The sequence below is a fragment of the Adiantum capillus-veneris genome, chromosome 22 (assembly GCF_014529385.1).
Source record: "Adiantum capillus-veneris isolate H3 chromosome 22, ASM1452938v2, whole genome shotgun sequence".
Classification (NCBI taxonomy): Eukaryota; Viridiplantae; Streptophyta; class Polypodiopsida; order Polypodiales; family Pteridaceae; genus Adiantum; species Adiantum capillus-veneris.
In genome coordinates, this window is record NC_140952.1 from 79042208 (window position 1) to 79064771 (window position 22564).

Consider the following 22564-nt stretch of genomic DNA (forward strand, 5'->3'; position numbering starts at 1 on the left):
ATTTTATCAAAAATCAGCAAAAAGCACATCAAATTTCACCTGCAAACATGCTCATGAGAAGAAAAAAATCGAGTAAACGGTTAGTTCATTAAAAATTGCATGAAATGGTAATTATCCGACTTAAATCAGTCTGTAGGTGTGCACACAGTCCTTCGTGCAGCCAAGGCGGCTCTGATACCATGAAACGAAAGAGGAGATAGGATCTCCCGGCCACACGGAACGCCTACAAATGCGCGTCGGACGAACCACCCGACCATATCCACCATCCGGCAGCTCCCCCGTGCTGGGGCCAGCGTCTGAGGACGTAGACGTGCACCTGTAAGACCGAGCGTCCCATACCACCCGGCCTCACCTCTTGAGGTGACCTCGCGCACTCCTAGCGTTGCGGGCTAACCACTTACAGGACGTAGACGTGCACCTGTAAGACCGAGCGTCCCATACCACCCGGCCTCACCTCTTCGAGGTGACCTCGCGCACTCCTAGCCTCGCGGGCTAACCACTTGCACTCTACCAGTGGGTTTGATAACTGTAAATGAGACCTTGGCCTCCCTTTTATAATAATGGCCGGCCACACTGGCCGTGTTTACACTACGTCCACCCGTACACTGGACGCCCATCCCGACGGCATCTGGGCTAGATCCTCTCTCCTGTAGCGGGACATAACACCCTCTTTCTCTTTTTCTTTCCTATCTCCCTATCTCTCTCCTTATCTCCCAAGCTTCCCCCCCTCGCCCCCCCCCCTACCTCTCCCTTGCCAAAACTTGGATGAAACCCTCTTCGATGAAACTTGAGAAGCTTGGAGAAGGAGAGAGGGGGAAGGGAGAGGTAGGGCGAGGGGGGGGGGGGAAGGCTTGTTGAAGGAGAGAGAGGGTAGAGATATGGGGGGTGGGGGAGGGGAGGGGAGGGGGGGAAGCTTGGGAGTGATGGCGGAGAGCAAGAACGTAGGGTATGCTGCAAAAACATGGCATACTCTACTTTTTTTTTTTTTAGGCGTCTATTTTTACCGCCGGTATTATCGCATCTATTATCGCGTTTATTAGCGTAAAAGGACAATCCTTGCTTGAGGCGCATTTCTTTGAAGCACGTGGAGAACGAAGGGCTTTGAAATCTTCGTAAAAGCGCTCGGAGAGATGATAGCGCAACTCACCCATCACTTGAGGAGGTGCCCCATTGGTCTGTGTTCGGTAGTGGTGCATCGACACCCAAGGCCAAACGGCAGAGGCAAGAGCAACAGAGGGATTTGGGTGCACCGCATGGTGATCCTCCCGTTGGCTCTACGTTGGCAGCTCTTATGGCGTCTTCATTGCACTTTGAGGTAGAGGATGAACACATGTTCGACATGTGTGATGAGTTACTAGCTCATGAGTGCAACGTGTGCGAGGAGGATTGTCAGCCCTTCACTAAACGGGTTGCCAAAACGGAGGATAGATTGATGACGAGTGTCCGAACAGCTCTTTACAACGGTGCACGGTACTCGGTGCTCCGAGCATCGTTGGAAGTACTCGACTTGCAAGAAAAATTCGGTTGGAGTAATGCAAGTGTCAATGCACTACTTCTGTAAGTATGGAATGTGGATTTTATATACTCTCTCCCTCTCTCTTTATGGTGTTATCTTCTAGGAATTATACTGATATGCATGTTTGTTGTAGTTTGATGGGAAAAATGGTGCCAGAAGATCACCACATGCCTCCAGATCATCGACGAGTTAGATCGTATGTCGCTGCACTTGGAATGGAGTATGAGCGCATCCATGCGTGCGTCAAACAATTGCATGCTATACCGCAATGAGCAGGCACATGCTACCTCATGTCCTGTGTGTGGGAGGCACGATACAAGACAGGAGTGAGCGGGATACACCTACCCCACAAGGTATTGAGACATTTTTCATTAATTCTTCGCATCCAGCATATGTTTAAAAGCAGGTCTATTGTGGAGCTTCTCGCCTGCCACTCAAACCATAGCTTAAATGATGGAATGATGCATGTCCCTGTCGATTCACCTGCATGGAGGCACATCGAAACTCAATGCCCAGAGTTTGGGTTGGAGCCTCGACACTTGAGGTTTGGGTTAGCAAGTGATAGTGTCAACCCCTTCGGCACTAAGTCTACTTCATGGAGCACTTGGCCTGTGGTGATCATCAACTACAATATTCCACCATGGAAGACAACCAAGAAGGGCAATATACTTCTTTCATTGATTGTGTCAAGGAAGTACAAAGTGTCAAATATTGGCATTTACTTCGAGCCCCTCATTGAGGAGTTGGAGGAGTTATGGAGAGGCATTCCTGTTGTCGATGTCTCACTTGCAAAGGGGGGGAGAGAGGTCCAAGTGAGGGGAATCCTTATGTGGACTATGCACGACTATCCTGGGTTTGGAGAGATTTTTGGTAACCCCCTTTCCTCTATCTCTCTTTCCCTCTTTCTCTCTCTCTCTCCCTTTAGCTCACTTTAGTTCACTCATCTCTCTAACCGTATGATATGTATGCAGGGTTGTCCACATCGGGACACAATGCATGTTCTACTTGCGGACTATCATTGGTGACGGAGAGGCCCGATTCCTTGCGCAAGGTAATCTATTCAAACAACCATCGTTTCTTACTCCAAGGGCATAACAAGCACAAGGCTCTAGAAAATGGGAAGACTCCTCTAAAGCTCACGATACAGATTGGGCAACCATTTGGGAGGAGCACCACAACAACAATCCGAATACAGATTGGGCAACCATTTGGGAGAAACACCACAACAACAATTTGGCTCCGTGTCCTCCACCAAAAGGTATGTCAAGGTATTTCATATTTTTAAGGCTTCCATATTGAAAGGACTTAAAAATACAACACCTCTTGAATCCCATGCGCATATTTAAGAATGTAGCCCAAATACTATGGGACCACATTATTGGCAAGAAGGACTCTTCGGGTGCGAGGGATGATTTGAGGCTTTTAAAATGTATCTCCACCTCTGCTACTCACGGCGTGTCCCAAATGGAAATATTGTGCTTCCTAAATCACTATGGATGCTAGCAAAAGAATAATTAGACAAGGTGAAGGGTATCATTGCCTCTATTCGCACACCAACATGATACATGAGGTCGCTAAAGGGAGCTTTCACAAAAGCGAAGAAGGGTGAAAGGGTTCAATTGTATGGGTTGAAGTCCCATGATTGACACAAGATGCTTCAGGTAATCTTTATACTCCCTATTCTATCTATAGTTTGTGTATATGACTATCACTCACTTTCCTTTTTTCTGGTTTACATTGTAGTTCATTCTGCCGATGAGTATGTATATATGTCGAGATAACAAAGTCAGGGACACTATTTTCAAACTACGAGAACTAGTAAGGTACACCACAAGACTCCACTCAACTACACCTTTTTCAATAATTTCAACTATCACTTAGTGTATCTTTGTGTGTTTTCTTGCAGATTTGTGAGCTCCAAGGAAATCAAAATATATGCTATCCCTGCTGCTCAAACACTTGCAACAGAAACTGTGTGTACCATTGAAGATGTATTTCGTCGATCGGTCCTTCTTAGTCAAATTCACCTTTTGGTTCACATGGTGGAGGAAATAGCTATATGTGGAATAGTGCATGCACGATGGATGTTCTTCTTAGAGAGGTTTTTAAAGACTCTCAAAGATTTTGTGCGGCTACGGTCTCAACCAGAGGCATGTATGGCTGAAGGGTGGATTGTTCAAGAGGCATTTGTTTACATATCAGAGTATTTGGCACAAAGTTGATCCTTCAATTCCTCGTATGTGGTCAGAAGACGAAGATACAAGGATGACTTCACACTTGACAAGTGGAAAGGGGAAACTACTTAACATGGACATGAATCTATCCCGAGTGGTCGATAACTTTTGTATTCTCAATACAAAGATTGCATATGACCAAGTGGGTGGGCTTGTGGATAGTGGGTGGGCTTGTAGATAGTGGCAAAGGCAAGGCGTTTGCAAGAGAGGGAAGCATGGAAACAAGCACATGGAGGAATGAGGGCACTCCCAGTGCCTAGACACCTTGCATGTTTCCCAGATCTCATTAGTGCAGAGTGGATTCATGAGAGAATGACCGAGGCAAAAGCGCGCGGAGAAGACATCGCCAACAAAGAATGGGAGTATGCACGAGGCTGCGTACCAAAGGTAGAGTACTCATATACCTAAACCATATTGTCTCGCTATTTCTTGAAATTATCTTTAATATGTATTTGATAAATTAATATATTTTTTATTTTGTAGTGCCTTTCCTTTAACTCTATGTGGTCAAAGGGTCGTCACTTTCGTACGCGTCACATTGACGAGCGTAGAACCACCATGGATTGTGCCATCATGGAAAACTTTGACATAGACGATGATGAAGCCAGGTACTGCGAAACTATTGGAAGGATACTAAAGGTTAATTTTAGAACCTTTCATACCTTCATCTTTGAGTGCAAGTGGTTTGCAAATATGTCTAGATGACATGAGAATGGCTTCTACATGGTGGACTCTAGTGTGCATCATACAGGGAGGTATGAAAATTTAGTTTTTCACCGTGCAATTGTGAGCAGGTGAGTGTCATGTACCTTTTTTATTCTTATTTGCTTGTAGCGTTAGTTATACCAATGTTATTCACTTAGAACTTTTAATTTATAAGTCATCTATATCCCAACAATCCACCAACCAAAACTTTGGTTGGTAATTTCCGTAACACCTTGGGGGAGAACCATTTTTTTCACTAATGAAGTGGAGACTATCTTTGACCCTCTTCCACCTCCGACTTTGGATGAGGTGGAAACAAAGGAGCGGGAGGTCGATGAATCAAGTCCGGCGGCAGCAAGTCTTAGCGAGGATGATTGTCATGATGATGAAGATGATGAGATGGAGGATGACGAACTCGAAGATGATGAAGCTGACAATGCATCCACAAACAACAATTTCGTTTCTCTTTTTATTGATTTAGGAGCCATGGGCTTAGAATTGGATGATGCTTCATGTAGAGATCTTTTGGAAGATGATTCATAAACATTTTGCAATTATGAAGTTTTTTGATCATGTAAACCATTCACCTCTCTCTCCCTCCTCTTCCTCTTTCTAAATTTGAGAATATGCTCAATTATGTTAATCAATTGACAATGATTATTTTAGTTGTAACCAAGTGTAATCTTATATCGTCCGCCTCCTTCTCCCCCCCCCCCTCTCTCTCTCTCTCTCTCTCTCTCTTCTTTTTTATATTTGAAAATTATATACAATATTCTTTAGTTTTTACTGAGAGGAGGGAAACACCAAAATTCAAATGGGAGGGAGGGGTTAGGCCAAAATTTGAAAGTTTAGGCGCTAAATTTTGCAGCCGGATATAACAACGGTAATGAGCACGTTAATAATAGCGGTAATAACATCGGATAAAGTCATGGTAATACTTTAAACACAAACCCCCCGCCTCCCTCCCCCCCGCCCTCCTCTCTCTCGTTTCTCTAATTGAATTTGTACCTTCTCTCTACATAACGCGGTAAAACAGTGTGAGAAACACTTGGATATTTTCATAGTGATCCAACACACTCTTTTGTAGACATGGTATTAAATGTATCTTTGGTTCTCAATTTTTTTTGTAAAATCATACACAAAAAGACTCTACAATGGGTTAGATAGTAGATCTTGCCAGATTAGTTGGTTTAATCAGGCCTACCATAGTACACTTACCATAGCAATGATCTTTGCCAAAGCTTTGTACCATTGGCATTTTACATACGAATAAGTTTGGAAACACCATGCATGACTATTTTTTCAACATCTAAAGGGTAATACATAAAAGAGGCGGCATGCTTAATTTGGTTCAAAGCTCTAGGGAAGCATGCTTTCTTGGACGAGACCAAAGTTGCATGCATTGAATTTATCGCTCATTATTACTTTAAACGTACATTATGAGACCAGCTGAGTGATGTTGATGATGGACTTTGGAAGGAGGATGAGACTTGGTCATCCATTGAATCAAGATGTATGGCAAGGGACAATTGGGCACCCATGTTTAATGTCCAATGGCCCCAAAGCCCAGCTTTGGAGTGGCCATTTGATCACCAAGGCTCAAATAGTCAAAAGGACACCCCAAATTTAGGTAGGCAATGTGGACACAACCAAATAGGGTGTCCACAACCATGCCCTAAGAATTTAAACCTTTATCCCAATTGTACGTATATCCCTTTAAGTCAACCCTGATAATTTCTTCTTGCAAAATCGAACTGTCTTAAGTGTCTAGTCAAAGTTGAGACACACTTTCTCTTGGACATCGGCCGTTTTCCCGCTTCTAGGTTGGAAGTTGCACCACAACTAATGTCTTTGAATCTGCACATCCCAGATTGAGTGTCTAGCCAACGTTGAGACACACTTTCTCCTGGACATCGGCCGTTTTTCCCCTTCTAGGTTGGAAGTGGCATGACATCCAACATTTTTGAATATGCACATCCTCTGGGACGTGCCATTTTATAATTCATCTCGGTCTAGTATTGTATTCGAATCTTCTCTTCAGCCTCGCCAAGTTCTTGGTCCCTACTCTAGTCCTCGATCTCAATCTATGAATCACGTTTTCTAAGTAGCTTATTCCTTTTGCTTGTTATTGGCACCTTCAATTATGTTCGGTCTAGTTTGCATAGTTTGTAGGTAGCATTGTCATAGACATGCTTTACAACATACGATCCAAACCTTCAATTCACCATTTCTCCTTGAGGGATGTACTATTTGAAACCCCCCTATATAACGTGTGTTTGGAGATAATTTAAAAACCTCTTCTTTAAAGTGTTTCAATTAATAAAATGACCCTTTACTTTAGTTTTTTTTTCAAAATGGCGTATAAAAACCCCTTTTGTAATACATTGAAAACTTCCTCTTATTGATCAACTCACTTGGTACATTAGCATGATTACATAGTGTACCCCCCGAGTATTTTTTCCAAAGTTGTATATTGGTTTTCAAAACTACTACTACAGAACAATACCCAATGTCCCTTTTTGATTTCCCTTGCAGGCCATACTCCATGCTTCTTGTCAAAACCCTCTTTGTTTTTAACTTTGCTTCCCATAACTTTTCTTTGAAAGTCTCAATATCTTCACTATATTGTGGGAGCTAAAGAGGGAGGCCTCTATAACACCTCTTATATCATCAGATGAAGAAAGAGGAAGAGATGATGACACAATCAAGGGATAAACACAATCCTTAACTTTCCCAAATTCACACACACAAACAAGGTAAACCCCAACTAGTCCCTCAAGTAGGTACATCCCTTGCTCTTACACGTACGCTATTCTAATCACACCTCTTTATCAATCCTCATACCATGACTTATGAACAAAATACCAAAGGTAAAAGGTAGTCTCAAGCCACTTTCATCAACCTCAAAATCCCAAGAAAACAAATAGCTCACACACGGTTGATTCTTGCCACATAGGGCAAAATACAATCTCTTTATTCACAGCCAAAAACTTCACCAAAAAAGGCCAAACAAGGACCCCACTTAGCTCAGAAAAAGCATGGAAAATATTCTCAAAACTTCACAAAAAACTTATACAAAACCATGATCTTGTGTTCATACCAACCACAAGCCATCCAAAAGGCAAATACTCAGAGATATGGGGAGGAGGGACACACCATCAACAAGCCCAAATCACTCATGCAAACCCACAACAACCCATGTAGCTTCCACCACAAGCATCCACCCTTTGCGGACAAGCTTTTGCACCACCCCGTTTCCTTTCCCCGCTTTCACAACAACACATATGAGTACTCACAAACAAATCTTGACAAGAGTCAATTTTTCTCATGTTTTTTAAGTAATAAGTGACAGTTTCAAGTCCCAAGACTTCTATGTACAAAAATAACAAAAACAGGGTACCTGCACAACCGGCCCACAAATGTAGAGACAACTAGCACACACCGTCTTTAATGTACACTTTGTACAATCATGCTTTATGTACATCCGAGGGTCCTAAAAGCATAAAAAAACATCTCTCAAAGTCTTTGGGGTGGCCCGCACCATTTCATAAAAACACGTCACAACATCTGTCTAGTGTTGACCCTAAAGATTTTAGGGAGACTAGTAAATATCAATACTATTTTTTTTGGTCGGCATAATCGGTTTTTGACCATACATTAACTTTGATGCGATATACCCTATCACTGAACTATGTGTGGTATACTCTGTCCATAAAGCAAATGATAATATTCTAGGCCAATCATTGATTTTGTCGTTGCATGCTTTAGCCAAAGTTTTGATGATGGGTGGATGACCTCTCTGACTTTTTTCATTACCGTTTGGATTGTAAGTTGTGGTTAGGGGTAGTTTAATCCATAGACAATTAAAGTACTCCCTTGCTTCATCCTTCTTCAACTAGCCAATACATCTATACTTGCATATCATATCTTCAAGGACAAATTTACACACTACACTTGTCCTCTTGTCTCTCAAGGCTCTTCCCTCAACTTGGGTGGTCAGATTATCTTCTCTTGTATGCATAATATAGCCCATCTACCAAAATCCCACATGCATAGTCACTAGGTTCACAACCCACTTGCAGTGCATAGCCAATGGATAAATTGAGTTTAAACCATCTTAATGTCGAATACTTGACTACAACTGATAACTAACACAACTTTCAGCAAACTGCATTGTATCTTTGTACATCCCTTTCCACCAGTATCGTTCTTTGATACTTGCATGATAACCCAAATTCCTTTGTATCCTACCCATAGACTCTTGTGGAATTCTTCAATGATTTTCTATTGTGCCTCTGCTACAAACAACCCTTTGTGGATCCCTTCTTCTCTATTTTAGATGCTTTCATACATGCCCTCTAAGGAAGTAATTGTAGGCATTCTTCCTTATCTTTCTTTACACTTGGTCACTCTAGTCATCTAGTTTTCTAAGAGTACTCAAATAACGCCTAATTTGAAGTCATTCTCCATCACACTCGTCCTCAAAAAAGATTGAAAATACATGGATAGTTGTCTTATAGTGCTATAATCCCACTTCATCCTCTTTGGAAACCATCTCTTCCTTATCATCATACCTTGCTCTTGATAATATATTTGCAATCGGATTATCCCTTCATGCAATGTGGCAAAACACTAGGTTAAGAGAACTTATAAATGAAATTCACATAAGCATATAAATTTTTTGTGTGGAACAACTTGCAATCATCCCCATCACTGTAGCAATATGTCTCTACAACGACTTATACTGACCCAATAAAGTACTTTTTTTCATTATTTAACATTGTAGCAACACCATATAACTCCCTCTTGACTGGATTACCCCTTATTCAAGAACTCCTCCTTCTTTATCATCCTATCCAATCGCCCAACCAATCCTTATACGATTGGTATCCACTGTCACATTCACAAGTCTCCCACACTTAAAGTTTAATTTCCTTAATATAGGAGCACTAAACATCATCTTTTTCAACTATCTAACAAATTTTGTATGTTTCTCTGTCCACAGAAACCTTTTTTACTTACGTAGTAGTTGTATAATGTCTACAACATGAGAAAAATGTGGCAACCATATCAGATAGAGCACACATGCCCCTAGAAACATGCAAACTTCTCTAGGTGAGGTGTATATCTCTTCCATTAGGAAAATTTTGGACTCTCAAATGGGCCCTATAAGGACTTTGACTTTCTCTTTCTTGTCCAAAATGAGCGCACGCTAAATTTTTTACAAATGAAATCACAACTTGTCGGACCTTCTGGATTTAATATGTACTCTTCGAGATCTATCCATTGATATATAGCACGCCATCAGATTCTTTATATTCTAGAAGATTCTATTTTTTGACATGACAACTCCGTATTATAAAAGGAATCTCTCCCCATATTTCAGCTTCAGTGGGAAGGCCATAACTTTTACAAATCAACTCCAAATTTTTCGGAGTTTGGAAATTTAGAAGCTACTTTCTAAGATCTTTCCAATGATATGTTGGTTGATAGGGTTTTGACAAAGCATTTATGTACTTCATTGGGTTGCCCACTTTGGACAAGAGAAGCAAAGTCAAGCCTCCTTATAGGGCCCCTTTGAGAGTCCAAATTTTCTCTAATGTATCTTTTGAATTGCTTCAATCTTTGTCAGATTAAGCATTTGTACTTTAGGACTACACATGTGACCCACAATAAGGACCTCTCTTGCTTCAAACATAGATTTTTGCCTTGAAAGAGTTAGGTTTACCTCGACAACTATGGATAAAATGGCATCATAGACGAGAATATGGTTGGTGACAAACTTTTTGTGTCCCCTTTGATCTATTAACTCCTCCCTTTCATTCTCTTCACACCCCTTTATTTGACATGTTTTCAATAAAAGGCATAGTGATCTGACGAATGAAATCCCTTAACACTTTATTCGCCCCCATTCATCATATGAGCAACTGAATTAGCTGCACCCTAAGGTGAGGTACATATCCTTGCTAGCCCTAAGGGAATAGTCATCATAGTATGATCCTTGCTTTCCAATGCCAATTGAAACTGATCATACCCTGGATAGAAATATCCTAGTAAATAGCCCAGCCTTCAAAAGCTTCAACGTCGTCATCCAAAAGTGGTCCTGACGTTATACTTTAAATTTTAATGTTATTCATCGGTTTCCAGTCTTGAATAAACCTCAAAAATCTATTCTTCTTTGGAATTGCAAACCATTGATTTGAATAGGGAGCAAAATATTTCTCTAGGATCCCCATCTGAATCTTTCCATTTAGCAAATCAATGAGCTTTGTTAGATGTGCCTTGGGAATTGGCATTGTCATTATAATCCATGGCAAGTGTGGTGCTATAAAAATCACCATAGGAGTCATGATATGTGGATCAAGACGTCCAATCTCACTAGGTCGGAAGGAAAATAATTTTCCATGCTTGGAATTAGTCTACTGAAAACACCTAGCCTCTGCTTCTATCAAAACCCTTCTCCAATTTTGAGCTTGTTCAAGGCTTCCTCTATTAACTTGTGGCATATCTTCTTTGGATCCCTAAGTGTCGATTCTTTTGATGACTCTTGCATAATTTCATTATTTTCTTATGGAAGAGGTGCAAACATTGGTTTCACTTTCTTTGTAACTATCTTGTACTTACTTTTCACATGTGGTTCTACAACACCTTATGCACTAGGTCTCTACCTTTGCAATCGAAGGTCTAGTCCTAGATACCTGAGATATCTAACTGGGGAGCTCTTCAATTTCTTGTATCTAGGATCCTTTCTTCTTTGTTCACGTTATTTCTTCAAAATGCTTGTACTCAAACAAGACAGAGTTGGATGAAAAATCTTCTAAGGAATATTCATTGGAGCTTGAATTAAATTTTCCTTTTTGGCCCTTCTACTTCTTGACCTATTGCTCCAATTCTAGAGCTCTTTGAATGAAATCATTAAATTTTTTGGTCAGAGCTGGTACCTCCTGATCTCATAGCTTCCTTCTCTTGAAGACACTTAAAAACCATGCTCTTACGTGTTTCTCTCATGTGGGTTTATGTAGCTATCTAGTTAGTCCTTTGATCTTCTCTACATAATAGCTAAGTACAAGTAGCTTACCTTGCTACATCTTGTCTAGATTGTAGAGTATATCTTCATCTCCTCTGTTCGCACCATACTCTAGTATGAAATTTTTCTTCAGCTTGTTGAACAATATCAATCTACATGCTCGATAATGCTAGTTCCATTTTTGAGTTGTATCCTTCAAAGTTTAAGCTGGGAATTATTTTGCCTACTCATCTTCATCAATGTCTTTGAGGTCGACATAGTGTTCAAAAGCTTGGATATGAACATCTAGATCATCCCTTCTATAGCCTCTGAATGTGGAAAAATCTATATCTTAATCATTGTATTTTTTCCTTGTTTCTAGATTTTTCATGATGATTAACTTCCCCCTCCTGACGTCTCTTTTGCCATGGTAATCTATTTCTCTCTCTTGACATCTGGGATTGTTTTGGTGGTCAGCCTCTACCTCCCATCTTCTAGGTTCAACATGGTAGTCATTGTCAGTTTCTTTGAATGTTTGTAGCTCTTTTTCTCTACGTGGTTCTATCGTCGATTCCAAATGCTTGTTCCTATGTTTGTATGACTGACTAGCCTCACTATTGACTTTGGGTTTTTCCTTGTCAGTAAGAACCATGTGACTAGGAGTGTCATTCGACTCTCTCTGAATGTAATGAAAATGGCCTATGAACTTTGAGGATAGCTAAAATTACAAGAACTAGAGTGAGCATTTTTTAGAGGCTACTTTGAGAACATAGAGGGGGAACTTAATTAGCAGTAGAAACACAACCATTATACTTGATTAACTTGGCATAAACAATACTTTTGCAAGAGAGAGAATTAGAGAACATGACAATAATTGAGGATTGGATTAGAGAACATGACAATAGTTGAGGACTGGATTTATGTGGAGCCGGTCCTCCCTCCAATAGACTTTTGTATTATAGATTCTCCCATAAAGAGAGACTTGGTACAATACAATCTTTGTGTTCCTTGTGACCTAGGTGATGCAATGAAGATGAAAAGCTGCATGCATCAAGAGCATAACATAAACTTTGTAAAAGCATTAACCATCTCGGGCCTAAGTCCCAAGGCCTCAAACACCTTTGAAGGTGGAGAGTGAGGGTAGGGAAGAGGAGAAGAAGTAACATACAAGAAAGAGATAGTTCCTCACTTATCATCACTCTTCTTGCATAGCATACCATAATAGCATAATAATGATGATAAAAAAGATGTCACGCTTAAGCATTGGATCATGGTCTTGGTTGGATTTACATTCCATAGTCAAGAGTGTTGGTAGGCTCTCAACTTCTCAACAAGCTTAGAGAAGGAGATGGAGCTCTTGCACTTTTCCAAGCAAGAATGAGCATGTGAGTGTGTGTGTGAGAGAGTATACCCCCAATCACCCCTAGTTTCTCTTGGTCAACCTCTCCTTGTAGCTCAATCTAAAATTTGATTGGACCCCTTCAATCCTAGCCAATCACATGCATAGTCCATATCAAGCAACCATGGTAGCATTTGGAAAAGTGTCCTCCTTTCCCTTTCGAGAGAGAGGGTGTGGAAAATGCTTTAGACAATCAATTAATTAACTAAATGCTCATTGGACCCCTCTTTAGCCTAGCCAATAGGATTCAAGCACCCCATGTGGCTAAGCATAGGGAGAGCTTGACATGTGTCCTTGTGCCCCTTGAGGAAGGGGTGTCATTTGGATGAGTGGGGAGGTTGGTCAAATCATTATGCTATCTTTGGGGCTCGCCCCCTCCTTTGTAGGGCACTTTTGGACTCAATCTCCTCAAGCACCTTATCCCCCCAAGCATGGGAAGCTTCTCAAGCACCCTAGTCAACACATAAAAGCTTAGCAAGAGTATGGGCTCTCTCTCACTCGTGCCCCTAGCTTCAAGGGCTTCCTCCCTCCTTGTAGGGAGTGATTTGACTTTTCAAGCTCATGCCTAGCTTAATCATGCACCTTACCTATCAAGCATCTCATACATTTTAATCATCAAGCACCTCAAGCATAGGCCTAGCTTTAACCTAAGGTCTAAGGACTTTTACACTAACCATTGGAGGTCTTTAATGAAGCTAACCCTAAGGTCTTTCAAGCTCCATTCTATCATTGCTCTTTGACATACCATCTCTCATTTGGACCCTTTGACTGTGGCCCCGTGTTGAGATAGATCCACAAGCACATGTTTATACACTACAAGAGGTCACTTAAATCCCATTGCCACATTACCGGCGTCACTGGCGGGCATCGGTATATCTGTAGGTATGTATAGAGGGAGCAAAAGTTTTTTAAAAATTTGATTTTCAAATTTTCGACGCCTATTCCGGCGCCTATTCCGATGTCAGTGCGCATGCACTTTTTGACGCTCGCTCCAACGTGTTTTTCGACGCATATACCGATTTTTGTACCGATGGTACCTGCAAAAAACAAAACCGCGAGCTTTTTGTGTGCATTTCTCTTCTTCTTGCACCTTTTCTCAAGCTTTCTTCTTCCTCACCTCTAACAAATCTGGTATAAAACAAGCTGTCGGAAGTGCTAATCTTGCTTGTGGGTTAGCCCATCACACTAAGGTGAGATTGTTTTCATGTTTATTTGTAGATTTAGGGTTTAGGGTTTAACTTTGTGTTTGTGTGTGCGTTTTGCAGGTTCGAGGATATTTACAACTTCTTTTGTTGCTCAAATAGGACGAATGTGAGTGCTCGAACCTCTAAATGCATATTAAATTAATTTAAATGAATTTGTATATTAATAAAAGAAAATTTCATGCTTTAAACTTTGAATGCTTTAACACTAGGTTGGTAATGGGACACTTTTATGTCCTGTTAAGTGACCATTTTCCTTGAATTATGTCAAGAGTTTCAAAATGGATTTTGAGGTGTTATCTATCTAGAAAGTTGTCTCATGAGCTGAAAAAAACTCGACATTTTTTTGGAGTATCAATTCCATCTTTAACCTTGTCCTTGCACAACATTTCACAACCTAAACTGTGTGAAAAAACGGGTCCTGTTTTTGGCTTTTTTCAACTTTTTGCAACTATACCACTCTAGAATTCATGTTTGTGAGGTCTATAATGATAGAGAACTATCTTTAGTAGTCCTCAACATGTGGTGATGCTTCTAGGGAGAAATAAATGTTAAAGTTGTAAGTTATGACTAAATCACATAAATTGTCAAATCCAGTTTTTTAGCCAATTTTAGCTCTTCTATGATTTTTTTGGTGTATTTCATGTTATCCAAATGCAGTTTTGATTTTCTATGTCGCATATTGTAACATAAAGCTAATATTCCTTGAGTTTCAGGGCACCTAATACCCTATTTTGCATAGTAGACAACGATGGTTGATTTTTTCAATTATAGAAGAAAACGAAACATTCTAGTATATCAAGTATAGCTTTTTCAATATTGTTAGTTTCTTGTGACAACTACATGCATTTTGTAGGTAGTAACCATATCTAATCATAAGGATCAAATTTGGCTAGATATTGAATAGTTTGTATGGGATTCTACAACTCCTAATGTTGAACCCAGTTTTTTCATGTTTGCTGTATTTAGCACTTCATCTTTGTCCCTAGGAGTCCCCTTGGTAAGAGATGTATTATTCTTTTGACATGCTCCATGGCTCCTTATGAACCTAAAGGACAATAGGGAACTAAGAAAACATACATATATTATTTGTATTGAGCGTGGCTATAAAAACTTTGACGATAGGTTTGCAGAATGGTAAAAATTCAACTTTTTTGTACCTATTTCTTTTGGCAAAGCAAAAAATAATGAGTGAGAAGCAATCATATGTTCAGATCACCAACCCATTGAAGTTAACTAGGAAATTTATCTCAAGTCCTGCAAAAATCCCCAATCTTATTTTTATGCAACAAAACGTAAGAAATGACTGTTTTGATGAAAATGTACTGGTCCATCAACTTTGGAGGATTGGTGTGACCAAAAGATGAGAAATTTTACAAGTTTCTTATGTTTTCCATGTGTAGTAGGCCTTGAACTATAACCTCATGAAAGGATTTTACAAAATGAGTGGATCTACTATGGTTTTGGAGGTTTTTTTCAAAACACTGAAAGGACACTTTTATGTCCTGTTAGGTTACCAACCTAGTGTTAAAATTTCAATGCTTTAAAAGAAATTATGGTTTGTGATGTGAAATTTTCTTTTGAATTATGAAAAAAATTTGTTTTGGTTTATGAAAAAATCTTGTTTTGAAGAAATTTTGTTTATGTTTTAAGTTAAGTTTAGGTTATGTTAGGTTAGGTTATACATTAGGTAATTTATCTTATACATTAGGTTAGGTTTGTTAAGCTATGTTAAGTTAAGCTACGTTAGGTTATGTTAGGTTAGGTTATCTTATACGTTAGGTTAAGTTATCTTATACATTAGGTTAGGTTTGTTAAGCTACGTTAGGTTAGGTTAGGTTAGGTTAGGTTATCTTATACGTTAGGTTAGGTTAAGTTAAGCTACGTTAGGTTAGGTTAGGTTAAGTTACGTTCGGTAATACAGCAAGTCATAGAGCTTACCCACAACGCATATTAAAAACAACACAATGGTAATCCTTTCGTCAATATGGCAAGCCATAAAGCTTACCCACAATGCATATGCATTGTGGACAAGCTCTATGACTTTCCGTATTGCCAACGGCTCGCCATTGTGTTGTCTATATGTCCACGAGCGGTTTTCAAGTTCTAAAATAGCTAAGCGGCCTTGAAAATAACACAATGTCGAGCCGTTTGGCAATACGGCAAGCCATAGAGCTTTCCCACAATGCATATGCATTGTGGGAAAGCTCTATGGCTTGACGTATTGCCAAATGGCTTGCCATTGTGCTTTTTATATGTCTGTAAGTGCTTTTCAAATCCTAAAATAGCTAAGCGGCCCTAAAAACAACACAATGGCAAGTCTTTTGGCAATACGGAAATCCATAGATCTTGCTTACAATGCATATGCATTGTAAGAAAGCTTTATGGCTTGCCATATCGCCAAAAGGCTCTCCATTGTGTTGTCTATATGTTTGCGAGCGATTTTTAAGCGCTAAAATTGTCTCGTGTCCCTAAAACAACACAATGGCGATCCGTTTGGCAATACAACTAGCCATAGAGCTTGTCCACAAGGAATATGCATTGAGGGCAAGCTCTATGGCTTGATGTATTGCCAATAACTTTCCATTGTGTTGTTTTTACGTCCGTAAGCGGTTTTCAAGCCCTAAAATAGCTAGGTAATCCTAAAAACAACACAATGGCAAGTTGTTTGGCAATACAACAACACATAGAGTTTTCCCACAATGCATATGCATTGTGTGCAAGCTCTATGGTTTGCCCTATTTCCAAAAGGCTAGCCATTGTGTGGTCATTATGTCTGCGATCAATTTTCAAACTTTAAAATTGCCTCGCGGTCCTAAAAACAACACAATGGTGATCCGTTTGGCAATATGGCAAGCTATAAAGCTTGCCCACAAGGCATATGCATTTTGGGCAAGCTCTATGGCCATATTTTCAACGGCTCGCCATTGTGTTGTCTATATGTCTGCGAGCGGTTTTTAGGCCCTAAAATCGCTTCGCGACCCTAAAAATAACACAATGGCGAGCCGTTGGTAATATGGCTGTATGGCCCTTTTCTGTTTTGCCAAATGCCTCACCATTGTGTGGTTTTTATGTTAGGTTAGGTTAGATTAGGTTTAGGTTATATGTTAGGTGAGATTATAGCTTAGGTTAGAGCTAGTGACAATAAATAGTAGAAAAAATGCAAACGGACTTTGAAGATGACTCGTGTACTTCTAAAAAGGTAAACGGGCTTCGGTTAGGTTAGGTTAGAGGTTAGGTTTAGGTTAAAATTTAAGTTACATTAAGTTAGGTTAGGTTTATGTTATAGGTTAGGTTAGATTATAGGTTAGGTTAGGGTTAGCGACAAATTAATAGTAGAAAAAACGCAATTGGACATCAAAAGTGCACACAAACTTCAAGAACATTAATATATAGTCATTGACCAATAAAGAAGAGATTATTACCCTGTGGTCCTAATCTTCGTGCACCTCTAGACCGGGGTGTGCGGGGATTGGGCCTGTCTAGAGAATGTGAGGTTGTTAGAGCTAGCAGCAAATAGTAGAAAAAACGCAATCGGATTTCAAAAGTGCACACAGACTTCAAGAACCTTAATATATGGTCATTGACCAATAAAGATGAGATTATTACTCTGTTGTCCTAATCTCCGTGCACCTCTAGACCGAGGTGTGCGGGGATTAGGCCTGGCTAGAGAATGTGAGGTTGTTAGAGCTAGCAACAAATAGTTGACAAAACGCAATCGGACTTCAAAAGTGCATACAGACTTCAAGAACTTTAATATATAGTCATTGACCAATAAAGACGAGATTATTACCCTCTGGTCCTAATCTCCGTGCACCTCTAGACCGAGGTGTGTGGGGATCGGACCTGGCTAGAGAATGTGAGGTTGTCATGTATCGTCATGTACTTAGTAGTGTGTAGTTATAACAACTAGAGTGTTTTAATTATTTTTTGCATCATTGGTAGTAGATAAAGTATGGACGATAGGATGGAGTGTCCTTGTGCGCATTACAAGCATCAGATCTTTCAAAAACAAAAAATCTACAACCAACACATACACAATCACTGTCTCTTTCTGATGAGGCAACTACAAGACCTGAGTTATCGATCTCATGGTCCAGAGATTGAAGGTCAAAATCCGCAAGTAGATATTGCTCTAACTTCATCCTAGAGAAGACGATTTTCAAATGAGCATGATAGATTTTTGCCTGAAGAACAATCTACAAAATCAGTGAGTTGGTCGTTGGATCAATTCAAAAGAGATAAGAGAAGACATCATTGATGCAGCACGCTTAAATGCTATTGAAGTAGTGTGCATGGTGGAGAAGTACTTTCCAACAAACATTCTTACCATCCAAATGCATGTACTTGTGTATGTGGTCGATGAAGTTGCAGTTGTTGGGGTGGTCCATAGCAAGTGGATGTTCTTCTTAGGAGAGATTTATGAAGATTTTAAAGGGATTTGTTCATCAAAGAGCTCGCCCCAAGGGTAGCATGGTTGAAGGATGGCTTGTACAAGAGTCTTTTGTCCTCATCAGTGAATTTTTGGTCTCAATTGATCTAGAGATACCTCGAATGTGGACTACTGAGGTCAAGGTCAAGGTGACAGGGGACGAGCCGTAGGGACAAGGCATCGTTAGGAAGATGGACATCCACAATGCGAGAAAAAGGTTATGAGATTTTGAATTCTCAATTCAGACATCATACAAAAGTGGCTAGAGAGGTACGAAGGGGAAAAGCAACAACGCTTGACAGATCACCTTCAATTCAAGCACAACTGTGCGACTAGAAACCTTTCTTTTCTAGATCATCTACAAAAATTGCCTGACTTTCCAACTGGGCGGTGGTTAGATGCAACAATCTCAGAGGCAAAGTGGAATGGAGTGTTGATTACTGAAGAGGAAGAGGAGATGTCAAGGGGTTGAGATTGGCATGTGTATTTCACAACTTCCTTTTTGAGTTCCACATGATCACATTGCTTTAATAACTTTTAGTTTGTTTCAATTTTGTGGCTGCAGTATCACAAATATGGAGCTTTGTGGTCGCATGGGAAACACTTCAGAGTGCAACGGATCAATGAACAAAGGGTCACTTTCGATAGTGGTGTTAGGGCAAGCTTCATCCAAGAAAGTAGGAGTAGTGCCAGGGATGAGAATACAGAGACTAGGCAACTTGTATACTTTGGCTACACCCAAGACATCTTGAAGATTAGATTTAGAAAGTTTGATATGTTTATCTTTGATGTCAAGTGGTTCAAAGTTATTACCAATGGCCCTAATGCAACTGTGCGTAAAGATAAGAGTGGATTGATTCAAGTGAACTCTTGGCGGGTGTGGACAGATGCGCGAGACACATTCGTACTTCCGCAGCATTGTGAACAAGTTGTGTTCATACACGATCCACTATGGACAGAAAATGATGAGAATGATCTATCTAAACCCTGCTGGCTCTATATCGTTTAAGTTGCTCCACGTAGCAAGCATGGGTGTGGAGGATTGGACGTTGAGGTCAAAGAGGTGATTCATGAACAAAGCACAGGACCGACGGAAACTTTAAGTTTAGATTTTGAGGTGGATGTCAGCAGTGAGCAATTGTCTAAACCTAGAGATGAGGTGTCAAATACTGAAGCTGATGTGGAGAGCGACGAAGAAGTAGAGTTCGATGACAAAGATGCAAAAGTACAGATTGAGATAGACATCTTTGGTGCATCAGATCTCATAGAGGATGAGAGATTAACTAATGATTTTTGCAAGGAAATCTTTTGTAAAACTCTTTTTATTAGTCTACAATAAACTTTAGATTCATTCATTTGTGTAGAAACTTTGTTGATTTGTTATTTGTATTGATTAAGCATTTCTTCTGTAAACTAGCCTATTTTGTGGGTGTTGTTTGTATATGATTAGCCATGGCCGATGACGATGATCCATACTCTCCTAGTTTTAGTTTTTCTGTCACTCCGGCCGGCATGTCACCCGAGGAGATGGACTCGTTTTTGTCTCAGTTCACACCAAAGAAGATCGCGATGACACAGCACCTTTGGGCAGCAAGTCCCTCTAGTCCTACTACGGCCGACCCTACACCCGGAACAAGTGTGGTCCGGGCCCTACACCGAGTGTCCTTACACCTCAATATAGTGTGTCCCCTACGCCTAGGACTCATGTGTTCCCTACACCGACGGGTGGTTCATTCTCGAGACGAGGTAGGCGTCATTCTACAGGTGGTGGTGGTTGCTGTGGTAGTGGTTCTACCGATGCGTCCACACCATCGAGAGAGCGTCCACCACTCTCTTCAGTAGATAGTTCACCGATTGGCACACCACATACACATTGGGGATCACACGAGCATGATCCTAGCAAGGTGTACAAGAGCAGGGATGGGGTTGTTGTGGGGGATAGGGTCGGTTGGAAAGGCCATGCGACAGAAGATTCGACAGCTCTATACGATTCAGTTTCGTCACTCTGTGATGGAGATTTGGGATAACCTTGATGCTGAAAGAAATAATTACATTGTCTAGGCCATTCACAGAGAGTACATGCCGGCATAGGGGTACGATCCAGTTTCGAACCCTTGGATTTTGAGTGTGAAAAAGTCCACAATGTCACACCGTCGGTCAGAGGTGAGAGATAGGTACAATGATGGCAGTCTCAAGCCGGCATGGTTGGATGCAGAGGGGTGGGCGGGGATTGCACGAGAGACACAAGACAATCCTCAGAGATTTCAGCAGCAGCAGAGAGATGCAGCCAGCAAGTTTGGAGTTTGCTGGAGCGTCACATCTTGGGAGTGGAGACTACGATACGCTTCGACATGAGTTTGTAAGTATTATACGTATGCTTTACATTATGGAAAATATATATGTTATTTGAAGATTTATCTAATGGTTAAACCACAATTTTGCAAGAAGTTGCCGTGAAGCGTCTTTCGACACACTTAGAGGAGAAGTATGGGTACAAGCATAGACTTGTGACCCTTTTGACCCAGCTGCTCCAAGAGGAAGGAGAGGACGTCAACTGGGAGACATTACCATGAGGGTCTTCTCACTCAATGATTGTTTGCATATGTATAATTTTGTAGTGCTAATGTTTATGGTTTATGGTTATGTTTATGGTATGGCACAGATGTTATGTTTAAGATTTGACAGTCAAGTTAAGGTTATGGTTTTCTATGATGGTATGGAAATCATGTGATGGTTATGGTTATGATTATGGTTATGGTTATGGTTATGGTTATGGTTATGGTTATGGTTGTGCAATGATGGTATTGCTGTTATGGTTATGGTACGACAAGCAAATTATGGTAATGGTTATGGTATGGCAAACAGGTTATGTTTATTATTTTTTAGTTTTCAACTCATGTTTTAATTATGGTTATAAAATCTTTTATGCTGCCATGATCAAGCTTTTGATTTTGTGGTTGTGTTTTCTTACAATTTTGCTAATTGCCATACACTCGCTCTTTAGCATCAGCTTATAGGTGGAGTGCGGTTGCTTGTGCACTCTTCCTTTGGGCAAAGAGGGCTGTTTTTTTTTGTTGCAGTACATGCAGCATCAGTCCCCACTCCTCTCTGCCCAATTTGTTTTTGCAAGTATGGTCATTGGTACAGAGTAGGTATAAGCGTCGGTTTAGATCTCGGTATCCGCGTCGGAATATGCAATAGTGTTACCGGCAGTTATTTCATTGCATATTTTGACGCTCATTTCATGGTTTATTTCGACGCTTAATATACCGGTACTTATACTGATGTTACGATACCGGCGTCTCTTTCAAGGCCTATTTCAACGTTTTTTAGTTTTAAAACTAACTTTATTTCGTCGGTATTTGCACCGATTTCTGCGCGTCGTATTGTAGTGATATTGTAATCCGTGTTTCCATTTATCTTCCACATTAAATGATCAATTTAATATGAGAAAATCATTTGGATTGGTTAGATATTAGATTTTATGACATTACCTCTCTCTTGAAATCATAGTCGTCTCAACTACGAGGTAGAAGAGATAAAGCCTTAGTCATTAGTCTATATTTCTTAGTGGGTAGAGGGTTACTTTTAACCCTACGACATCATTTCAAGATGGATCTATTTGGTGGTTCAGAGACGTAGCTGCCGCAAGCATGTCTGCGCTTTAGTCCATTTCATTCTCCCTAAGTAGAGTGACAAGTTCTACTTGGTGTTTGAGAGACGTCGTCATCACAAACAGGATTCTAAGCATGCATACTACTTAAATTTGTGCATAATAAAAAAGAGAAGTAGTTTTTAGAATACAAAAACATTGATCACTTAAAAGAAACATGTACATTTGCTTACTCTAATGTAGCATTGTAAGCATTGACAAGTGTATTCCTTGCATCCATATAGCATCTTCAAAAGGATAATTTTTGAACATAATAAGATACCGTCGGATAGTCTTACCATGTCGTAGTACCTTGTCTTCATGCCGAAGGATAGCTTCGGGTTGTAACACCTCTTCTTGGTCTTTGATTTCTGGGGGTCTTCAATAATTGGTTCACTTGGTGGCTCTCCTTTGTAGG

At 40.3% G+C, this 22564-nt stretch overlaps 1 protein-coding gene across 5 annotated transcripts in view; it reads left to right on the forward strand.

Annotated features, from left to right (window-relative positions):
- Positions 1-5062, forward strand: part of LOC147429646 (uncharacterized) — a 29825-nt gene extending 24763 nt beyond the window's left edge. For 2 of the 5 annotated variants that reach the window (XM_086495902.1, XM_086495905.1), the window contains exons 2-7: positions 1650-2386; positions 2488-2774; positions 2864-3177; positions 3260-3339; positions 3423-4137; positions 4234-5062. In XM_086495902.1, coding sequence (XP_086352028.1) covers positions 1807-2386; positions 2488-2774; positions 2864-3019 — 1023 coding nt within the window. In that variant the 5' untranslated portion in view covers positions 1650-1806 and the 3' untranslated portion in view covers positions 3020-3177; positions 3260-3339; positions 3423-4137; positions 4234-5062. The remainder of the gene's footprint in view (positions 1-1649; positions 2387-2487; positions 2775-2863; positions 3178-3259; positions 3340-3422; positions 4138-4233) is intronic. The other 3 variants (XM_086495904.1, XM_086495903.1, XM_086495907.1) reach the window with 2 other exon arrangements.
- Positions 5063-22564: the final 17502 nt, after the last annotated feature.